The following is a 21,275-nucleotide window of genomic DNA, read 5'->3' on the forward strand; positions in this document are numbered from 1 at the left end:
CAACAAACCCAAGGCACCCAAACCAGCCCCACGCCCACCACGAAGGAACTGAAGCAAAGTTACCGACGAGCAACTTAACTCCACCCTCACCCGAGACAACCACACCTGGGTACCCAATGCAAACGACGCAGCCAGAGAACTCCAAACCTGGATCTCTGACTGCACAGACGAGCTCTCCCGCTATGCAACCCCGACAGACAACGCCCCAGGAAAGCAGTCTGGTTCACCACCGCTCTCCAAGAAGCCAGACACACCTGCAGACGCCTGGAGAAGAACTGGAGAAACACCAAGACAACTGAAAACCACACCACCTACATGGACACCATGATGGACTACCACAGCCAGATCAGAGCCACCAAGAGGAACTTCATCCACAACAAAATCCTGGCCAACTCCACCAACTCCAAGGAACTTTTCAGTATCATTGAAGAATTCACCAACCCACGCAGCGAAGCCACAGACATCACCGAATCCCAAGACCTCTGTGACAAGCTTGGAACCTATTTCCACCTCAAGATCAAAAACCTCTACGACAAATTCATCGACCATCCACCAGGTGCCACAGACAGCCCCTCGCTCCCCAGAAACATCAGCCAGCCCACCATCTCCAACTGGACCCCGATAATGGCCGAAGACACTGCCTCGACCATGAAAGCATCTACTCGGGGGCCCCCACTGACTCCTGCCCCCCTCACATCTACCACAGAGCCGCAGATGCCATCGCACCCGAACTACAACGCACCATTAACACCAACTTCAAAACAGGCACCTTCCCAGATGACTGGAAGCGTGCAGAAGTCAGACCTCTGCTCAAGAAGCCCACAGCTGACCCCACCGACCTCAAGAATTAATCGGCCCATTTCGCTCCTCCCCTTCGCAGCCAAAGTTCCAGAGTAAACAGTCAACAGGAAACTGACACGATTCATTGAAGAGAACGCCATCCTCAACCCATCCCAATCCGGATTCCGAAGCAACCACAGCAGAGACCGCCCTACTCACCACCGCAGATGACATTCGCACCCTCTTGGACCAAGGCCACTGCACAGCCCTCATCCTACTCGACCTATCAGTGGCATTCAACACTGTCTCCCACTGCACACTAGTCGCCAGACTGCACGACGCAGGCATGCAAGGAACAGCCCTGGACTGGATCCGATCATTCCTCACCGAAAGAAGCCAAAGGATTAGACTCCCACCCTTCCTCTATGACCGCACGAAAATCACCTGCGGAGTCCCACATGGTTCATCCCTGAGCTCCACCCTCTTTAACATCTACATGGCCCCCCTCGCAGCCATTGTCCGACAACACGGCCTCAACATCATATCCTACGCTGACGACACCCAGCTCATCCTCTCCCTCACCAAAGACCCCACCACTGCCAAACTCAACTTCCAGAAAGGAAAGCAAGACATCACAGTCTGGATGACCAACAGCTGCCTGAAGCTCAACGCCGAGAAGACGAAGTCCTCGGCATCACCCCTTCTGCATGGGACAGCACCTGGTGGCCGACCGCCCTCGGAAGCCCACCTACCCCCTCAGACCATACCAAGAACCTCAGCATCGTACTCGACTTATCACTCACCATGAACCAACAGGTCAACATGGTCACCTCCAGCTGCTTCAACCGCCCTGCATCCTCCGCAAGACCTTCAAGTGGATCCCCCCTGAGTCAAGAAATACAGTCACCCACGCACTCATCACCAGCAGACTGGACTATGTAAACGCACTATACGCCAGCATCAACAAGTCCCTACTCCGCAAACTCCAGACAATATAGAACACCGCCGCCAGACTCGTCCTCGACATCCCCCGACATGAACACATCAGTCAACACCTAAAAAGTCTCCACTGGCTCCCCATGGAGAAAAGAGTCACTTTCAAAATCCTCACTCATGCCTACAAATGCCAACACAACAACGGACCCAAATACCTCAACAACAGTATCAACTTCCACGTACCCAAAAGAAACCTCCGATCTTCCAACCTCGCACTGGCCGAAACCCCGCGCATCCACAGAGCCAGAGCAGGCGGAAGATCATTCTCTCACATTGCAGCCAAGACCTGGAACGAGCTACCAGCAGACATCAGACGCAGCCCCTCCCTGAAAACCTTCAGACGGACCCTCAAGACCTGGCTCTTCGGCTGAGCAGATCTGCGGACCAACCCTCCTAAGTACCTTGAGACCCTCACGGGTGAGTAGCGCGCTTACAATTCCCTGATTGATTGATTGAAAACCTCTCGCTTGTGGCCTGGAGGGTTTCTGGGAAAGGTGTAGCCTCCTGGGAATTTGGCAGGAAGCTAATGATTTCGCCAGTCATTCCTGGTCATCCGGCACTCACAAGAGATATGCGTCAGCCTGGCAACGCTGGTGTGGCTGGTGGAGTCAGCAATGTGCCGATCCCGTTGGAGAATATTGTTGTCTGGAAATACATTTTTATCCTCTCTTACCTCCTCTGAAATGGCATACAGGTCAGTGAATAATTTTCAGTCCGCCATTTCAGCTGATCACTTGCCTGTTGATGATAGACCTGTGGGCGAACATCTCATAGTTTGTAAACTATTGAAATGTATTTGAATGGATAGACCCTCACAGTCTAAGTATTCCGTTTTATGGGAGTCAATGTAGTCCTTCGATTTTTGGAGTCCTGGCCGGAGAACAAATATCTCTCTCTGAAACAGCTGTCAGCTAAACTGACCATGCTTTTGTGCATAATTTCATGTAAGCGTGTCTGGCGGACGAGCTTTAGATCTGGCGGCCGGAGTTTTCTCAGCTGAAGGTGTTACTTTTTCCGTTACAATAGGGACAAAATGTAATTATAGGTTTGTATCTTACCCGGCTTTTCCGGATAATTCTAAAATTTGCATTGTGCAATGTTTGAAGGCGTATGAGGTGAGTACTGCTGAATTCCATACAGATATGAAAGGACAATTGCTGATTGCTTTTCAATAACCTTTTCATTTAGTGGCATCTGCCACTATAGCCAGATGGATGATGTGGCTCTTGAATGAAGCCAGTATTGATTTATCTGTATTTGACGCCCACTCTGCTTGAGGGGCAATGGCTTCAAAACCATTTGCTTAGGGTTCTAGTTTGAATGATATTTTAAAGGCATGCAGATTGGTCATCAGAATCTATCTTTAAATCTTTTTATTATAGCATACTGTTGATTTTGCTCTGTGGTGATGGCTCAGCTTTAAACAAGCATAATCGGATGCTCTGGTCATGACATAGAATAAAAACAACTCTAGCACTTGTGACAAGAATTTTCATTCTATTAAGGACACGAAGGTGAGGATTATCCCACCCATACATTGCATTATGTTTGTACATACTTATGTGTTTTTCCTGAATTATATGTCCCAAGTAATATTGTTGGTTTGTCATACATTTTACTTTGGGGATCAGTGTTTATGGCTTGCTTTTCTACTGTCTCTATAGGAAATGACGACAAGTGACCTGCTTCTACGGAGTTTCACCAGAAGTTGGGGATGTTACACACTATTTTCTCGAGTTCATCATGGTTGGCAATATTCTGCTGTTCCAGGTTCTGGTCTTGGTGCTCTCATTGGAGCTCATGCTGACTTTTGTCTGTTGGTTGCGGACCTTGTCGTTGCAGGGTCTCGGACTGTTATTTACTGCATTGGACTGGTGCAAAGAAAGAAGAGGGATTATGGTTGTTCTAAGGTTAAATTGGGTTGGGTCTCTACGGTTGGACATGTGTTATATATGGCATCATGGGAAATGTAGTGCATTTTAATGTTTTACTTTGATTGGCTACTGAAAATTACAGTAAATGAAAATGAAGCATAATCCTCACCTGTGTGTCTTAATAGAACGGAAAATTCTTGTTCGGAATGCTAGAAACATTTTTACTCAGTTGCACAATGAATGTTCTCACTTTCTCTTCACTTTGACACACATTGCAGGATCAGAGCCTGAGTAACAGGGTTGTCATGTTTTTCACAGATTCATTCAAGCCATATGTACATGTTTTAAGATTCTGAAAGGGCCAGGAGCTAGTACTTGATTTCTAGGATTCGCCTGCACACCGCTTACGCTTGCACTGTGCTTGAGAAATCTATTGTTTTTAATATAAACTTAAAAGGACTTCCATCCTGCGTCCTCTCTTTCCTGGTTTCTTATTGGTTCCTGTGCCTACTACTTAATTTTCCTCTATTTCTATTGGTTGTTGCATATTTTCCTGCATTTACTAATTCTTGTTTCTCGTCTGCTTCTCTTATCAGTTTCCCCTTGTCTAAAGACTGTTAGAAACCGCTTTGGCTGAACTATTTTTTTCATAAAGTTTTGCCTCGTTTTGCTTTTTACTCCTTCAGCATATTTATATAGCAATTTTTCACCCAGGGAGAGTAAGTGATCTGTATAGAATCACAGGATCTTGCACTGCCGAGACCCAAACTTAGACCCCCAACTCTAGAGTCAACAACTCTGGCCACTGCCCCACACTGTCTCCACTCCCCTGTTATTTGTCAGGGGGCTTTCTCCTTCTTAAAGGAGATGATTGATAAAAACAGTGCTTTATTCATCACATAGGCGAAACCGATGCATTACCAATGCTTGTTTAGAATTCTCCCTCTGCTTTCTTTAACAAATAAAAAAAAGAGGGATGTTATACACAGCTCTAAAATGCTATTCAGTTTCTTATCGAGTTTATTGTTTATATCTCAGAACGGAATAAATACCAGGCCTTGTGGAGATTCCCGTTAATTCCCTGTCCTTGACATTAAAGTACCGGCCATATGGCAACCCTTCTCACTCCACCCTCGCTCTGAGGCACTGGGCATATTTGTACCCTCATTACTCCAAGTCCAAGTCTTCCCCGATCCACTCCTAGATTAACCACCCCAAAGAACCTAATATGATTGATTATAGTGCTTTATAATGTTTCTGCTTGGTAATAACTGGATCGGGGAAGATGAACGAGGTGGTAATGGATCTTTTCCGTTTGTATCTCTTCCTTGAGTGACTATACAACTTGTACATTTTCAATTTTCTTCTGTTTGTATCACTTCCTTGAATGACGTTACAACTTGTACATTTGCAACTTTTTCTGTTAGTATCTCTTATGTAACTCATGCAATCCAAAGTCCTTATATAACGCAACTGGTTCTTTTGTGAAGCGCTCTGACAAATTCGGGTAATGTTCGCGCTATATAAAATCGCATTATATAAAATACATAAATAAATAAGTAAAGAAGTAAGAAATCTGGAAATGTGAACAGTTGTCAAAAAACCCTAACCCTCATGGCGCTATCTCGCGAAGCAGTGTAAGTGACTTGCGGGTGTTTAGATCGTAAAGTAAATATCCTATCCACTCACTCATTCATTGCTTCAGTCGATCACTAAGGGATACATTCGTCCGTCCATTCTGCACCCCTCTTACCTGTGCAGTAAACCTCAAAGGACAGGAATCGCAAGAACTTGTAGACGTAGAACCCGTTGCTCGAGCTCGTATCCCCGAGTGGCTTCGGGCAGGCCTTGATCAGGATGGAGCTGGCCTCTGTGCAGGTGTTACTGATTGAGTTTGACAGGAGCTTTGCGGTTGTGATCCCAGATCCCAGGAGCGGGTGGCTTCCTTCTTTGAGGGTGAAGGGCTCTCCTGAGCCACACTTCACCGGTCCAGTGCAGCCCTCCTGCAGCCTGACTCCGGCATTTCCGATGTACCGGAACCAGCCGGCTAAATACCGGTCGGTGGGGAACACGCCTTTGGAGTCAGCATTGGAGAGCCGAGTGAGTCCAGACAAAGTCTGGTAGTTCGCACAGGGGTCGGCGCACTTGATTTCTGCACCGATCTTCATACAGTCGGTGTCGTCGTCACAGGGAGCTGTAGGGCACTGGAGCGCGCGGTTCAGGGAACACAAGTAGTTGGTGGGGACATTTGTGCAGGATTGAGGGGGGCACATGTTCAGGGCGGAATCAGCGCATTCATTGACGTCGACGCACCTCTTTTGTGAGGAGCTCCAGGTGGTGCTTCCGGAGACACAGCACTTGGCCGTGGTGCATTTAGAGAAAGCGGTGCAGTCGCTGCCGGTGCCACTCCCGGCGAAGCCAGTTTTGCAAAAGCAGCGGACGAATGTCGGGCCGGGCGATGATCCTACAGTGGTAGGGGGTGATGCGTTCGGTGAACAGTCAGTAGGAAGTCTGGCATCTGTAGGACAAAGAAACAGTGGGAGTATTATTAATATGTCGGTCCAGGGTTGACATCTGGCCAGCTATACTGGCCTGACCCATATTTCTTTTTTAAGGACATGCAAGTACAAAAACGACAACAAGCACTGGCAATGGCAATAGGTCTGTCTGGCTTATAATAATTGAAGTGCCTTTTCAGTCATTGAAGAGTTCAGGCAACCAATAAATGATAAGACATGCTCTCCCTCACCCATCCATGAAGTCTTACTTCCATTGACTTTCACACTAAAGCAGGCACACAAACACAACAAGCAAATGCTAGATTAATTATTATTACAAAGTTTAATACACTTCTCATCCATAACATAGGCAGTGTCTAACATTGAATACAATTAAAACACGTACACAATTCTTATTAAAACAATAAGCTAAAGTCTAAATTATAATTTAAATCACAATTAGTTAACTAAATTACGAAATTGCATTACAAACGAAAGCTACAGCTAATTCCACTTTCTTTGATTCAAAAACCAACATTCAAATGTTACGTGCACGAACCGAATTCCAGCTTTATTTATAACACGTTTGAGATAAATAGAACACGCTTCGAATGCTAATGGATATTCGAGCATTAAGGGCCATAAATCGTGAGAAAGTTTCACAATGGCAACGGAGATGATTTATTCTAAGATTTAAGTTATGATTCTGAAATACCCTGAGCTGAAAAAGTAAAAATTGGCGTCAAAGCCTTGGATTGATACCATTTAGTAAATAGCCTACTACTCAAGGTACTACTTTTTAACCCCATAATAGTGGGCCACTGATTTTTAGTATTTATAACATTCTGTCTACCATAAACGATTTCTTTGGGCAGTTGCCTCAAAGTGATCCTGCTTGCTTGCACCGTGGGACCTGAAATTATTTATTTGCAATCGAAATTCACGTCATACTTTTCAAACAATAGTTGTTTTTTTCTAGCATTTTTTACACAGTTGGTGGCACCTTGTATGAAATCTTTGGGACACTCAGTAGCCCAACTATTGGTACATTCACTGGTCAAGAAAGCTATAAATGTTATACATTCAATCTCAATCTTATGATGAACTGAACACAGTCCTATTCATAAACATATAGCTCTGTACTTACGCTGGATGGTAGCCCTAAGATATGGTGTCTCGCCCATCCCCAACATTTCTTAAGTCTCAGATGACCTCCATGGCTAATCCTGGCAGACCATGAAAGAGAACTGACACAATTTTTGCATAATTTAACTTTAATAGAGGCTCTATTGTCAAACCACAATATCTACAATTAGAACGTAGTACAGTCATCATGGCTTCCTTTGCTCTGTCATGTACATTTGCAAAATGTTCCCCCAACTCCATTTAGTATTAAAAGCAATGGCTTGATATCTATAGCTTATACCTCTAATTTCATATTATGTGTGGCCTAAATCTAAGTATTATACCACTCACTTGCATAACGTCTTCTTTATATTAATTGTACAGCAAGAGTCTAAGGCAAGCAACTGTTGTTGTAAACCAGGCAGGGTCTGCTAAAAAAAAACAGAGTCGTCACAAGACAGTGAAGTATGTAAAGGAGGCCCAACTAGAAGTGGGGGCTAGCTCTCTCAGAATAGAGTGAGGTTGGACGCAGTGCTTTAAATGGGCCGGTACTCACCGGTACTGAGTACCGGCACTTTTTCATTTTCTTGCATAGAGTACCGGCACTTTTCCTTGAATAAGGAGAGTACTGGTACTCGCGAGGGCCCGACTTTGTTGCAGGTGGTGTTCCCTTCATCAATCACCTCGTACCTCGGCAGCACCTTCCACTCCTATTCACAGTGGAAGCCTGGGCTGGGCTCCCACAAGAGAACAGCTGCTCTTGTCACCGTTAATCAGTGATCTGCATATGCTGCTGGAAGCCACTAGAGCAGAGGTGTGGCTGCAGGGCGGTTCTTGTATCCACAGCGGGGGCAGAGCGGTGGCTATTAAACCTAATGGGCGAGGGTGTGAGAGGCATTGTTCAGGGTAACACAGTGACACAATGACGCTTCGGTAGCATTCTACCATTGGACTTAACACAAATTTGCCAGTACATCTATCACAAGACAAGATGTTGAGCACTATGTAAGAGTCAAATACTTGATATTGTGAATCTACAAAACACATACAAGCATTTTTCCCTGTTATTGTTTCCTGTGGTGGGTATTTTCAAAATGCCTGGACAGAACAAAAAGCTTGTGCTTACTTCACTATCTCTAACCATCGTTTCACATTAAATATAATGGTATCTCGGTACCAAACTCACTGATCCCTGTGAAAAATGTGCTATGCTCTTTGAACAGAGATGTTTGCAGCCAGAGCAAACCATCTGAGCGTACATGCCACAAGGAAGCATACAGCTATATTTGAATCAAAAGCCAATATATGTAATGCATGACTAGGTAAGTGCATGTAACTCACACTCATGGTTGCAATTGTGTTTGCTTTGCAATTTATTGCACACTGTTGTTGGATGACAAAAGCAGGAAAACTGAAACACTTCATCTATTTTGCACCCACAGGTGGTCATTGGTGCAAGTTATTTGAGTACAAGCACAGGAAACATATTTTATTTGTAATAAGTCTCATCTCCTTTCAGACATACCCTCTTGCCACTTGTAACGTGATGTGAATTTCTTTTGCTTTTTTTTAATATATATTACATCGACATTTAAAAATGCAAGAATACATTTGACATTTACTGTATTAAGTATATGAGGCATATAATATGTTATTATCTAAATTAATATACGTGGGATTGCAATAAATATTGCAAACTAATGTCAACAAAAGATTTTAAACCAATTCAAATTATCCAACAGAGACGTTTTTTCAACATGTGTGCTGTTTTACATATATGGGTGTATATTTTAACTACACAGAATGTATTCAGAGAACTCAGTTAGATACCTTTATTCATCTAAACTCACACGTGCAACCTGTTTATTCTGTCCACCACTCCTTTTCAATCATATAAAATGGAATGTTGAAAGGTTGAAAGGTTGAGCCACCAGCAGCAACTTCACCAGTGTCTCTCTGTCAACATTTCTTATCCAGTGGCAACTAGAGAGAGAATATGCTGCTTACTGAAGTTACACAAAGTGTGTCTCTTGGAAAGCAACTCTGGTTTCCATTTTAGACAGAAACATCCACTAGAGCCGAGAATGAAAAGAGTGTCTGATGAATTGGTCGCTTTTTTGCAGCTAAGCATTTACTAATTGCTTAAAACAGGCAGCCAGTGCCTTTCTCTCAAGTAAGTAAGATTGGGGCACCATAAGTAGTAATAAAGTTTATAACTCTGGTGGTTAATGTGCTTGCTAGAAAGATCTGTGTGCATTCTAATTTAAGGTTCAACTCACCATAAAATTGCATAGAGGGTCATTGTGCCTGCTGGAAAGCATAGCATGCAACATGTATATCAGAGATTTTTTTTTTTTTATGTAGATCATTTGGATACTGTCTTTGTTGCATAGAGCCTTGTCTTCCCTGTAGGTCACAAGTTAACACCCTTGGCATATGTCTTAGTGAATTATGCCCCTGCAGCAAGGACCTGCATGCAACAACAAGGCATATATATAGAACCTTACATTTTTTTCTCAATCTTTTTAGTTTTTTAAGGTTGCTAAAAAGGCTTACTTTGGGTAGTAATAAACACTTATTAGTAAGTGCTATATAAATGGTTATTAGTGTAAAAAGCGAATGGACAGATACAGCCGATATTCTAAAAATGCATGCAGATTTCTTTCATAAAAGTTTGGAAAGGTCAAAAACTTAGCCCCGCCCCTTGTTCCGCCTTTAGCACCGCCCTTATGTCCGCCCCCAGCTCCACCCTGAGTCTATCCCTCCTTTTGATGAGTACCTGCACTAATTTTTATCCATTTAAAGCACTAGTTGGACGATCATAAACAGGAAGAATTACAGTGGGGCCAATGCACATATCAGTTTAGTGATTGAGTGGTTGCCAGGGCATAATTTAGTCAATAATGGTAGGGTGGTGTGAGACGTGAGACTTCCCAATAAGCGACAGAGTGTGCTCAGCCAAAAAGCAGAGTGGGAGAATGTTAAATAAATGTTAAATGTTGTAGACTTGTAAAGCGCACAGCTACCCCAGCAACAGGGCGTCCCAGCGCTGTAGACCGCTGGGGAACCTGTCCTGGCTATCCCTGTGAGATGGTCCCTTACTGGGTATCTCCAAGGTGAAACCAGGCATCCCCAGCATCTGTGGGGGGCCGTTGTAGAGATGAGGCAAGCTTAATGCCCAGAGTTGCCGAGTGTGTTCCTGGTTAGAGTAGGTACCGAGGCGAGAATTATCGAGTCCGTTTTGACCCTGGTCCACAACCCTGCCGCGTCGGGAATTGAACCCTGGTCCCTGGCCGATTCTCAGTTTACGGGTCTGCCGCCTCTAACTAGTGAGCCACACCTCTCCACCTAGGGCATGGTTTGCATTGAGGCTGAGTTAGTGGAATTTGTTTGACATTTAGGAAAGTATGGAACGTTCTTGGTAGCATTAAAAAATCCTCCAACCATAAGCTGGCATAACACATTTGAACCTTAGAATATACTGCAAAGACCATTTGAATAATACACCAATGCTTGACCATTGTATAAGTCATACGCATACAAAGTGGAGCAATGCTACAATCAGATGGAATACACTAGCGTGTAGGCACATGAGGCAGGGCACTATGTTTTAGACTTGAGTGATTACATTTTGCATTTTAACTGTCTTCTGGCAGTCTTCTCTGGGATGGTTAAAAGAATCCCAGAGCCTCGAGCAATGTACTCTTGAGAAACATGCACTCGTATTTTTGTGAAATATTTGGCAGATTGTTTGGATGTCGTATACGCTGAGGTTCATGACTTTTCTAGAAAAGCAGGGTAACTTTTGCAGGTAACCTGACTTCTTCTTTTGGAAATCAACTGCAGCAACATCAAGTTGATGGATGGAATGCTTAATTATTCTCAGTCACATGCAATCAATTGGGGTGCATCCCAATCCATCAATTTAACCCACCATGCCACCTCAGATTAGACCCAGCCATGTGCAACTCAGTCTTTACCCTGCTCCAATTCGAGCAGTCCAGCCTGAACTGCCAAGCCAGGTCCTCCTTTTACCAGAATACAAGCAACCAATGACTGGATTCACCCTGATAAGAGCTCATCATCCATGTATAGCTTGATTCCAGTGGCACAGTGAGCATTGGACCCACGTCTAGGCATACCCATCGCACGTAGGGCATCAACTGCAACAACAATGTGATGGATGGAATGCTTGAAATAATTTCAGGCATTACCAATTGCTCAGGGCTGCATCTCAATCTATTGATTTTTGCCCACCATGCCGCCTTACTTTGGACCCAGCCATATGCAAATCAGTCTGCACCCTGCTCCAATGGGAGCAGTCCAGCCCGAACTGTCAAGCCAGGTCATCCCTGAACCTGAATACAAGCAACATAGGACTGGTTTTGCCCTTGTTATGAGCTCAAACAATGGATGGGATGCGGCTGAGCGATTGCCAGTGGCTGACATTAATTCAAGCACAGAGCTTGTTCCAAATTAAGGGGCCATTATGTGTAATATAACGATGGATTGGGATGAGGCCCAAATAATTACCAGTGGCTAAGAATAATGTAATCATTCCATCCATCATTCTTTGTATACATTAGTATGTCTCCATTCCTTTGGAAGGCCGTGTGCCAGGTAGATGAAACGCGGACTTTTCATCTTGCATTTTATACCAGTCAGAAATGAAGGGCAATAGCTTGAAAGTGGTTGTTAGCAGTGCTAGGATATTCACCAGTTCATATTTTTCAAGTGATTGTTTCTTGGTCAAAATAGTTTATTCCCCATTGAGGCTTGCAGTCACAGTTGGTCAGTTGCTACTGCTGTGCACACCAGTGAAACTTAAGAGCCTGATATATTGAGAACCAGTGATCGGGGATGGAAAGATTATTTTGACTCTGGGGCAGTAGGTACGCCCTTCTGGATAGGTTCACTGGATTTCAAGGCAGGAGAACATGGACTCACAAGAAATGAACCAAAAAGCACTTGTTCAGGACTTGCAGGGGGTCCCTAGTGTTGTACTTTCTGCACTCCCTACAGATTTACGAAACTGTGTGTCTCTTCTGACATCCTTAGAGTTCACCATGGGGAAGATCTCAATACCTAGGTATGATCCCCAGCATGTTGGAGACAGATAAGGAGACTTTGGCTGTAGGAAGCTATTTAGGAGCAGAAGAACAGAGGAGCTTATTTATAGTCTGGGGATACGGGCCAGCCTGCCCAACCTTTTCAGGGTATATAGAAATGTAAGCTCCCTAAATATGCATTTGTATGCACCTAAATAGGGCGGGGGTGACCACTCGCTTCTGCCAAACTCAAAATAATCAAAGTTTCTTTTGTTGAAGCAGGAGAGCAAGTTGTCCTGCAGTCTCCACTGTGAAAGGCACAGTGGGCAGGAATGTTAGACTAGGATGCTGGAAGAACAGAGCAGGGTTGGTGACCCATCCCATGACTCATTAGATCTGGCTCAGGCAAAAGTCTGACTGTTTTTTTCTGTCTGAGGAACTCTATTTTTGTCAGAGGTAGAGGAAACGCCATCAGGCACTTTGGTTTTGTCTGTGACTCTGACCATTGTTGACTGAGGCGAATTACACAGGGTCAATGTGACAGGGGCCCGACTGTGCACAGCGCCGATTTCAGACTGCAGCTGCGCCCTTCCCTGAGCCCTTACACAATGTTGTAACCTGCAATATTCGAACAGTTACCCAACACATATCAGACACAAGCAGTCAGCCATCTGGGGCATGTTACCCGGCTGACAGTAAATATTGGGGTGGGGGATGTTTAAATGGGATCACAAGAGGTACTATGAGGGTCCCCTTAGAAATAAGGGATGGTGATGGCTATGACAGTGTCACCTGGGGATTACGGTTGCTTTCGGCAGTGAAGCTCCTTAACAGGCGCCCCCCACGCCTAGGGGAGGGGCACCCTTAGTAGTGCCATGGGGCTGAACCTCCTCCGGGGCCCTGAAAAGGGGAGGGCTGGTTATGGAAAGGCTGGTCGTGGTGATGTCATTAGGAGGTGGCACAGAATAATGAAAAAACTTAGCAGGTATTTAAGGCTGTGCCCGGGGAGTTTCCTTCTCTTTGTCCCTTCAGACCACAGCAGGGCTACAGACGCGTCGTCGACCACCCACCCACCCGGCAGTCGAGCAAGGCTTCAAGGAGGCGGAGCACTGACAGTTAACAATAAAGGGGGATGCACAACAATAGAGGTGCAGCCATTCGATGGATCCCAGGAGGGGGTAGTTTCCACATGTGCCTTGGGTAGGCGGGGACAAGGGACTGACCTGCCGGTAGTCCTTGATTTTACTTCCCTAACCCACAATGTATGGACTGAGTACAATCTTGGGGATGCTGCATGTGTTCAGGTACCCCGGTGGGCCGGTGCAGTATGCGGTGCCCTGGATGTCAAGTAATGCAACTGTTGTCTGTAGCACATTGGGGCCTGCCAGCGCAATGTGCGCAGCAGAATGGGAGATTGATGGGCCGAGACGGCCGAGTTAAAATGTACGGCCAAGTTCTAGTGTACGGCTGATTTAAAAAGTTAAAGTGTAAGTTTGTACCTTATTTCCTTACTGTTGGCTGTAGCGCGTTGGGGCCTGCCGGCACAACGTGTGCAGTGGAGTGGATGACTGGTGGTCCGAGACGGCCAAGTTAAAATGTTCTGCCAAATTCCAGTGTACGGCCCAGTTCAAAAGTTAAAGTATAATGTCTTACCTAATTTCCTTACTGCCGTTCACATGTTGATGCAGATAAAAGTGATGCTGTGAATAATGGTTATATACCCAAGAAGGATACTTATGCTGGTAATGGTCTGTGGTGAATAACTTGGATTTAAGTGAATAAAAGGCTATGCCATAGACAACATACCTTGATTCTTTGAGTTCCTGGGCGTAGCGAGGCGGTAAGGTGATGGAATTTGGGGAGGAGGGAATGTCTCATTGTGCGCTTACTATAATTTTTTGTTGCATATTTATATAGCGCAAACTCAACCCGAAGGTATTGGAGCACTTTACACAAGCACTGTATTTACATTACACATTCAGGCACGGGGAGATTAAGTGATTTGCCCAGGATCACAGGATGTGGACGCGACCCCGAGGCTCGAACCCTGGTTTCCAGCACCAAAGTCGGCAGTCTAGCCGACGGGCCACATCCCCTCCCTCTAATCTCTATTTGCAAGAGACAGTGCTTGATTTGTAAAAATATTAGTGCCGGGCCCTCATGATGAGGCCACCGCAGTTTGCAGCACACATTGCCACTGCCAGAGTTGCCAATAACAGAATTTACACAACTACGAACCAGCGCACTGCTACAAGTGTGGCAATTGAGACTGTTTGAGTCCCCAACCGCTTTAAGAATTGTTTGTGTGGCAGGTATTAGCTGTTTTAAACTTATGCTGAACTCATAAACAACTGTTTTTCTGCTCATCTTTAAATGAGCAGCGGTCCTAGGTGCCGGTGCCGAGCACCATAAACCACTGGCTCAAATTAAACGCTGTGCCAGAGCAGAATTAAAATGGCACGTGTAATAGAGGCCGTCATACCAAATAGTTGCTGCACACATCTTACTGACTGCCTTTCTCTTTTGTTTTAGAATTAAGTCTGTTTTATGCCTTCAGGGCTGACCTTCATTTACTATCCTCCTCACCTAGGGCCTTATATCATTGCTTCCGTTATAGGTCCTTCAACAAAGAATTGGTTCATCGATTCTGCTCATCCTGTTTGTCTTTATTATATTGCCTTTAGTCCGTGTTGATTTCTGTAATCTCAGAATTTTCATAAATTGTATTCTGCTATGGTTGAATAACACCATATCAAAGTCGATAACATCGACCTACAATAATATTTCATCCACTATATTGCCTACCACTACATCTGTAGGTAGGAGTATAATTATTATTTTTCCCATTCACCTAGACTTACCTTGCAATGTATTTGTTATGCATGTGTGTAATATTTGTAGTTAGGTTAAGGTAGTGGAAGTGATAATATTGTTTTGTGATATAATGGAGATAAACCTTCAACTATTAGCTTGATTCAGATGCGTCTACATCTGTTACTCGGCAGGTTGTATCAGTGCTCCTACCTCCATTTCACCTTTCACTGTACATGAGGTGCTAAAAGCACAGAGTTCACAAGAACATGCAGAGCACTAAGTCCTGAGAAATACTTACAGCCCTATTCAGATAAGAACCTTGGCTAAGAGGTCTAGTCTCATGCATTCGTTTGATGCATTTTAGTATCTTGGGTCAATTCCTTCCATCTGGAAGGGTGCTGAGATTATTCCCGGGTGCAGGAAAGTGGACTAGTGCTAAACGAGTGGTTATTACCCAATGTCGCTGATTGAGGGGATTGTTCTTAATCAGATTCAGGGCTACCTTTATCTCGAAAACATTGTCTCAGATACCAAGTTGGGTTAAAGGAAGACGAAAGGACTCATAGGTAATGCTTTTAGATTTACCGTTCTTGGTAAAATTACGTTCCTATCAGGCCGACTGTTTCTTGCATTGAGGTTCTGAAAGCTTCATTCTACTCTGTGATTCAATATAGTCTTTTATCCTGCTGCCAAGGGCTATACTTGTTGTTAAACGCCCTGAACCCGAGTTATAGTACTGAGAAGCAGGCAAGGGCCTATAACGAGGAAGTGGGCCTTTAACAACCAGTATAGCTGGGCTTATACCATTCAATGTAAGCCAAGAGCTACTCCATTGTCGTCAGTGGAGCTCTCAACATTTCAGTGTTGTGCTACAGTCTTGTGGCCTGCCAAAGCCAGCTATACCGGTCTTTAAAGGCCCACTCCAGCATTAAAGGCCTGAGAAAGGGCCTTTTAACAAAGGAGAAGAACTTTCATACAGGTATAAGCAGCTATGGAGGGCTATAAGGCTATTAGAACATTCAGCCACTAGAGGGCTGAATGTTCTAACAAATTCAACAAAGGCCTCAAGGAGCTGAGGGGACTGAAATCCCCTCGGGCTCAGTGAGGACTTAGTTCACAGCAACATCTGTGAATGACAGCATTGGAATTTTGGAGCTCCAGGCTTCTACCGGCCATTAGAAGCCCGGAGCACTCCATTGTTTTCAATGTTCTAATATTTATTGCAGGATAGTCCATCATGTGCTAGTGCCCAATGTTTAACTGTCTGATTGCTGTTCTTTGCTTAGATCAGACATAGTTGTGCGGAAGAGAGAATGAAGGCTGGTAGCTCCGTTAACCTCCCAACTCCCTGCCCTTGTACTGTATCACATCCCCATCTGGTCCTCTGACCCCTCTACTGCACCAAGTAGCCTCTTGTTAATAACCAGCAGGGCTTATGGCACTGAAATTTCATTCAGAAGGTGTTAGAGATGGGGGTTTCTGGTTGGCTAGGGTATGCCACTAGTCCAGGCAGAACTCACCACTCTAGTCAGGGTAAGGGAGTTACACAGCCAAGATAACCCCTGTGCAGGTTTGTATATCTGTTTATGTTAGACTACATCACAAGTCCAAATTACAGGGTATGGCACTTCACAGACAAACACCTACACATCCCTACTTGAGTAGACCAGGATCCCTTGGTCCTGACGAAATCCCAAGATCCCTTGGACTATAATAGGCAGGAAATATGTTGACCCCCTTCACTGCACATACACTAATTTGAGCTCAAGAGACCGAACCTCCCCTCTAACCACAACTTTACAGTCTGCTGATTGTACTATGGCATAGGGACCCAACCAATAAAGGCATCCTGTGGGATCCCTAGAGCTATTTTTATCTTGCACATACCCTCTCCCACCACTACTCATATTACTCTCTACACATATGCCCCTTCACCCCTAAGACTACACATCAACAAAAAAAAAATACCTATGGCAAAGAGCCCCATCGCAGTGCCAGCCCAATGAGGGGCTGCCCGATGATGAAGCATGACAACTCTTGGGGTGTGTGAGGGCCCTGTCTCCTAAAAGGAGCTACTCCCTCTCTATCCTTCTTCCTTTTGACACCTAGAACATCACCCCACCGTGCCCCGCCCACCTGCCTCCCTTACGTATCCCTCTTCCCTGTCTTCACTAGGAACTGCATACTTATGTTCTTGCCTTTAAATAGTAGAACATTCTGAGAGCTTGCATGATTGTCAAAATCACTAAGTGGAAAACAAACACCTCAGGTTTGTCCCAAAACATAAAAGGACAGGATGGGTCAGCTTCTCAAAGCTATACAATGGATCTTTATTCGAACTAGGATGCTTGGACATTTGTAATGCTACTATTGGAAGTCTTTTAAATAGATCACGAAAGAATAAGTAGTGATGTTTTAGAATTGAGGCATGACAGCCGTTCTGAATTCTTTGTAGCCTACTCATAGATGATAAAGTTGAGCCATGATACAGACCATTAGCGTAGTCCAGTTTTTATAGGACAAGTTATAAGGTAGCTTGAACCATGTGTGGGAATCCTAGGTGCGGGAAGATGAGTTGTAGTGTTTCCATTATGAGAAAGCTTGATTTGGATACCATATCCACTTGTGGATTCATTCACAGATTGGCGCTTTGGTAATTCCAACAATTTTTACCTCCTTAGATATTGTTGTAGGTTGTCCTAGATCATCAGGCAAGGGGCAGAGAGGGTCATAGTTTTTCCATTCGCCACAGGAAAGTATATCTGTTTTGGAGGCATTCAATTTGAGGTGGCTCCATTTCGTCCATTGGTGACAACTCAAAGAGTTTCATTGTTTTGATGTACTTTCAACTTTCCAATTTCAGAAGTATCTATGTGTCATCTGCGTAGTTGTAGCAGGTCATTTTAAACCCATTGATCAGATCTGGTAATACTTTCATGTAGTTGTTGAAAAGCATGGGTGAGATAATTAAGCTTGAGGGACTCCTTCTTTAATGTTGTGTGGTTTAAATAGAATGGGGGGTGTATGTATAATATTGTTTCTGTTGTGTTTGTAGGATGTAATTCAAATGAGGGCTGTGCCCTCTATTCCAAGTTTGTAAGTCTTTGGATGTGTGTATGATGATCCACTGTGTCAAAGGCTGCTAAAAGGTCCAAGAGAAGAAGGTCAGCAACTCTGTTCTGGTCCACTGTGTTTTCAAGGTCATCCCAGATAGAGGTTAGGGCAGAGCCAGTGCCTCTCCCAGTGCAGCCCTCTTTTGAGGGAATTGGAGGAGCATCACTGTAAACTGATAGGATAAGTGGGCTGTCCAGCCCTGCTAGTGCCGCACAGTTTCTGGGCCCACTTTGTCTGGTGTGTTTTTAGATCTCGCCTAACAGACAGCCTTTAACTGCATGCAACCGAAACCTCTTGCAGACCATACCGTAAACGTACAGTATGCTCAGAGCGCGCCCATTGCTCAACTCTGGTTGTCTTTATTGTCACTTTCATCAGTTTGCTTATTCAATGCTTTGGCTTCCTCTTGTTGTGGTTGCCCCCTTTACCTCCAAAACACAAACCCTAGAATAGGCCTATTTTTTTGCACATGAAAGAAATACCTTGACATCGAGTTTATGGTTTATTTTCAATGTCATGCTATATCTGAGATTGTTGTCAGGAGGACCATGTTCTAAAGTAAGCCTTGACTTCTTTACTTGGCGACCATTGAGGAGGCGAGTAAGTAAAGGAAGCAACTTGATTATCCACGTAGAGTTCAAGAATACCGCTCACAGGCTTGAAGCACAAGAGATAAATAGCCGTCCCTGTCCTGGACAGTGCGCACTAGCCAGAGCACCCAAAGGAAAGGCCTCTCAGATGGAGTCCTTGTGTGATTTTATTTTCAATTATTTACTCAAGAATATGTTTTTCTTCTTTCTTTCTTTCTCCTTGCTACACAAGTAGCATTGCAAGGACAGATCAGTGAGATAAACACCTGATATCTAATTACAATTTGTAAGCCACTGCTGTACTTCAAGAAAGGCGAGCCTCAAAATGTTATCCTTCTCAGGTTTCTCAGGTTGATAAACTTAATATTATTTACTGGATTTATATTAAGACATGTTATTAACTGTGCTACAAGGTTACACATTTGCAGTAACAATCTCTTTATAAAGATAACGCTGATATTAGATAGAAGGGTTGAGAGTAAAAAGATACTGGAACTCCTTCAAGTCAATGAGTTCTTGGGAAATTCATTGAAAGGAGCAGAGAAAAATTTACAGAATGGGAAAGAGGCTCCTCTAGATATTTTGTTTGAGCCTCAAAGAGATTAGCTGAAAGTAATTTGAATGGCAATGGATATGGGAATTCTAAGAATGTGGTAAATTAAACTCATTAAAATCGAAGACGAAGAATTCCACAGAACGGACAAGATGGGGGCCTACAGAAGAGGGTATACAGGACCCTAGTAAATTTGTCGAGAGTAAATCAGATAGATGGGGCAAATTGATTTGTCGAAGAGAGCTAAACTGATTGAGATAGAGGAATGTCAATGAAAGGCATAAAAAAGTGTCATGAATGTAATGTATGAAACTCAAATGTGCTAAACGTAAATGTAGCAGAAGCTTTAAAGAAAACTCTAACCCATTAGTTGAAGGGAACTATGGAGAAGTGGTTGAAAGGAACTTTTATAAATGGTGAAAAGTAAGTGTGGAGAATGTGTGAGGGGACCTCTAGAGAATGCTGTGTAGAGAATGCTCTAGAGAACGATGTAAAGGAAACGCTAGTGAACTGAGATATAAAGAATGGGGCAAAAAGAAGTTCAGAGAAGTGGATCAAGGAAACTCTTGGTAATTAGGTAACGGAAACATTGTTGAGCCCGGTAATAAGAATTCAAGTAAATGAAAATTAGTCGGTGTGGTGAAAGGAGAATGAGGAATGAGAGTGGTAACATCAAGCACCCTCCTTTTGACAGAATTAAGTAAGATAGTGTTACAGAAATACAGTGAATTATGCTACAAAAGTAGCATTTACACTTTATAATATATAGGTCAGACTACATCTATATAACTGTTATGATTTATCCTCCATCTTAATAACATATAGAAAATTATTAAACTAGAAAACATCTAGAGAAGGTGTCGCAACTAGGAGAGGGCAGGATGAATCAATGAATGTAGATTCTTTTTTTTGTAACCTTGGACTGTTTTGTGGATCAGATGAGAGCAAGATTTTCCCAAAATTAGCCTTTTTCACTTTTGGGCAAACAAACACGCCACCAGCTCTAGTCCAAATTGCACAATCGATATATTATAAGGGGAGAAGCAAAGGTAAGGAAAGTATGACACATTTCCAGGCAGAATGATGGCCCATCCTTGAAATACTGGTGCATTTTGGGTGACATTCTGACTATCTGGAATAACATAATGGTCTCTAAACAGCCTGCTCACACTATTTGAGATTGTAGCTACCCCACCATGATAGTAACTTGCCTATTGTTGGACTTGGCCATTTTTGAAGGGTCATCCCTGAACTTTTTGCTTTCCCCCTAGCCTTTTTTCTGACATGGTGTTGGTGGTTTTAGGACTCTGGGCACTTTAGCACTGCTGTCCACTGTAAAGTGTGTGTGCTCTCTGTGTTAAAAATGGTGAAGATTGGTCTACACCTGTTTGATCCCATTTCTAACACCTATGATATATGTAACTATTGTTTGGTGACATCCTGGCTAGTCCAGGCACAATATTGGCCTCATCCATGACAGATTACTGACACTCTTGACAGCATTTGGCTGTCCCTGACATTGAGGTGACCTAGCGTTAATATAATACTGCCATTCTTAACGACACTGTGGCAGCCTATGGCGCAATAGTTTCTGATCATTGACATGCTGTGGCCATTCTAGGCAATAGTTTTGCTAGACCTGGTGTAATGGTACTTGTCTTACAATGCATTGGACATTTTTGATCTACCTATCAATTGCATAGTGATGGCGTCGATACAGGTTTGACAACCCCTGACATAGAGAGTCTGTTCTTCACATATTTCTGTCTATTCCTAGAATAATGGGAGTAAAATGTGCTGCCTACTGATGGACAACCATAGTATTTAATTCTTAGAAGTAGACATGAAATGCAAAATGAATCGGTGCATGTTGGGCATTTGAA

At 43.8% G+C, this 21,275-nt stretch overlaps 1 protein-coding gene across 1 annotated transcript in view; it reads right to left on the reverse strand.

Annotated features, from left to right (window-relative positions):
- The window catches only part of LOC146857263 (uncharacterized), a 55,020-nt gene that overhangs the window by 23,129 nt on the left and 10,616 nt on the right, over positions 1-21,275 (reverse strand). The window contains exon 3 of the mRNA XM_085647774.1: positions 5,404-6,168. Coding sequence (XP_085503900.1) covers positions 5,404-6,168 — 765 coding nt within the window. The remainder of the gene's footprint in view (positions 1-5,403; positions 6,169-21,275) is intronic.

Source organism: Triturus cristatus, chromosome 3_2, assembly GCF_964204655.1.
Source record: "Triturus cristatus chromosome 3_2, aTriCri1.1, whole genome shotgun sequence".
NCBI lineage: Eukaryota > Metazoa > Chordata > Amphibia > Caudata > Salamandridae > Triturus > Triturus cristatus.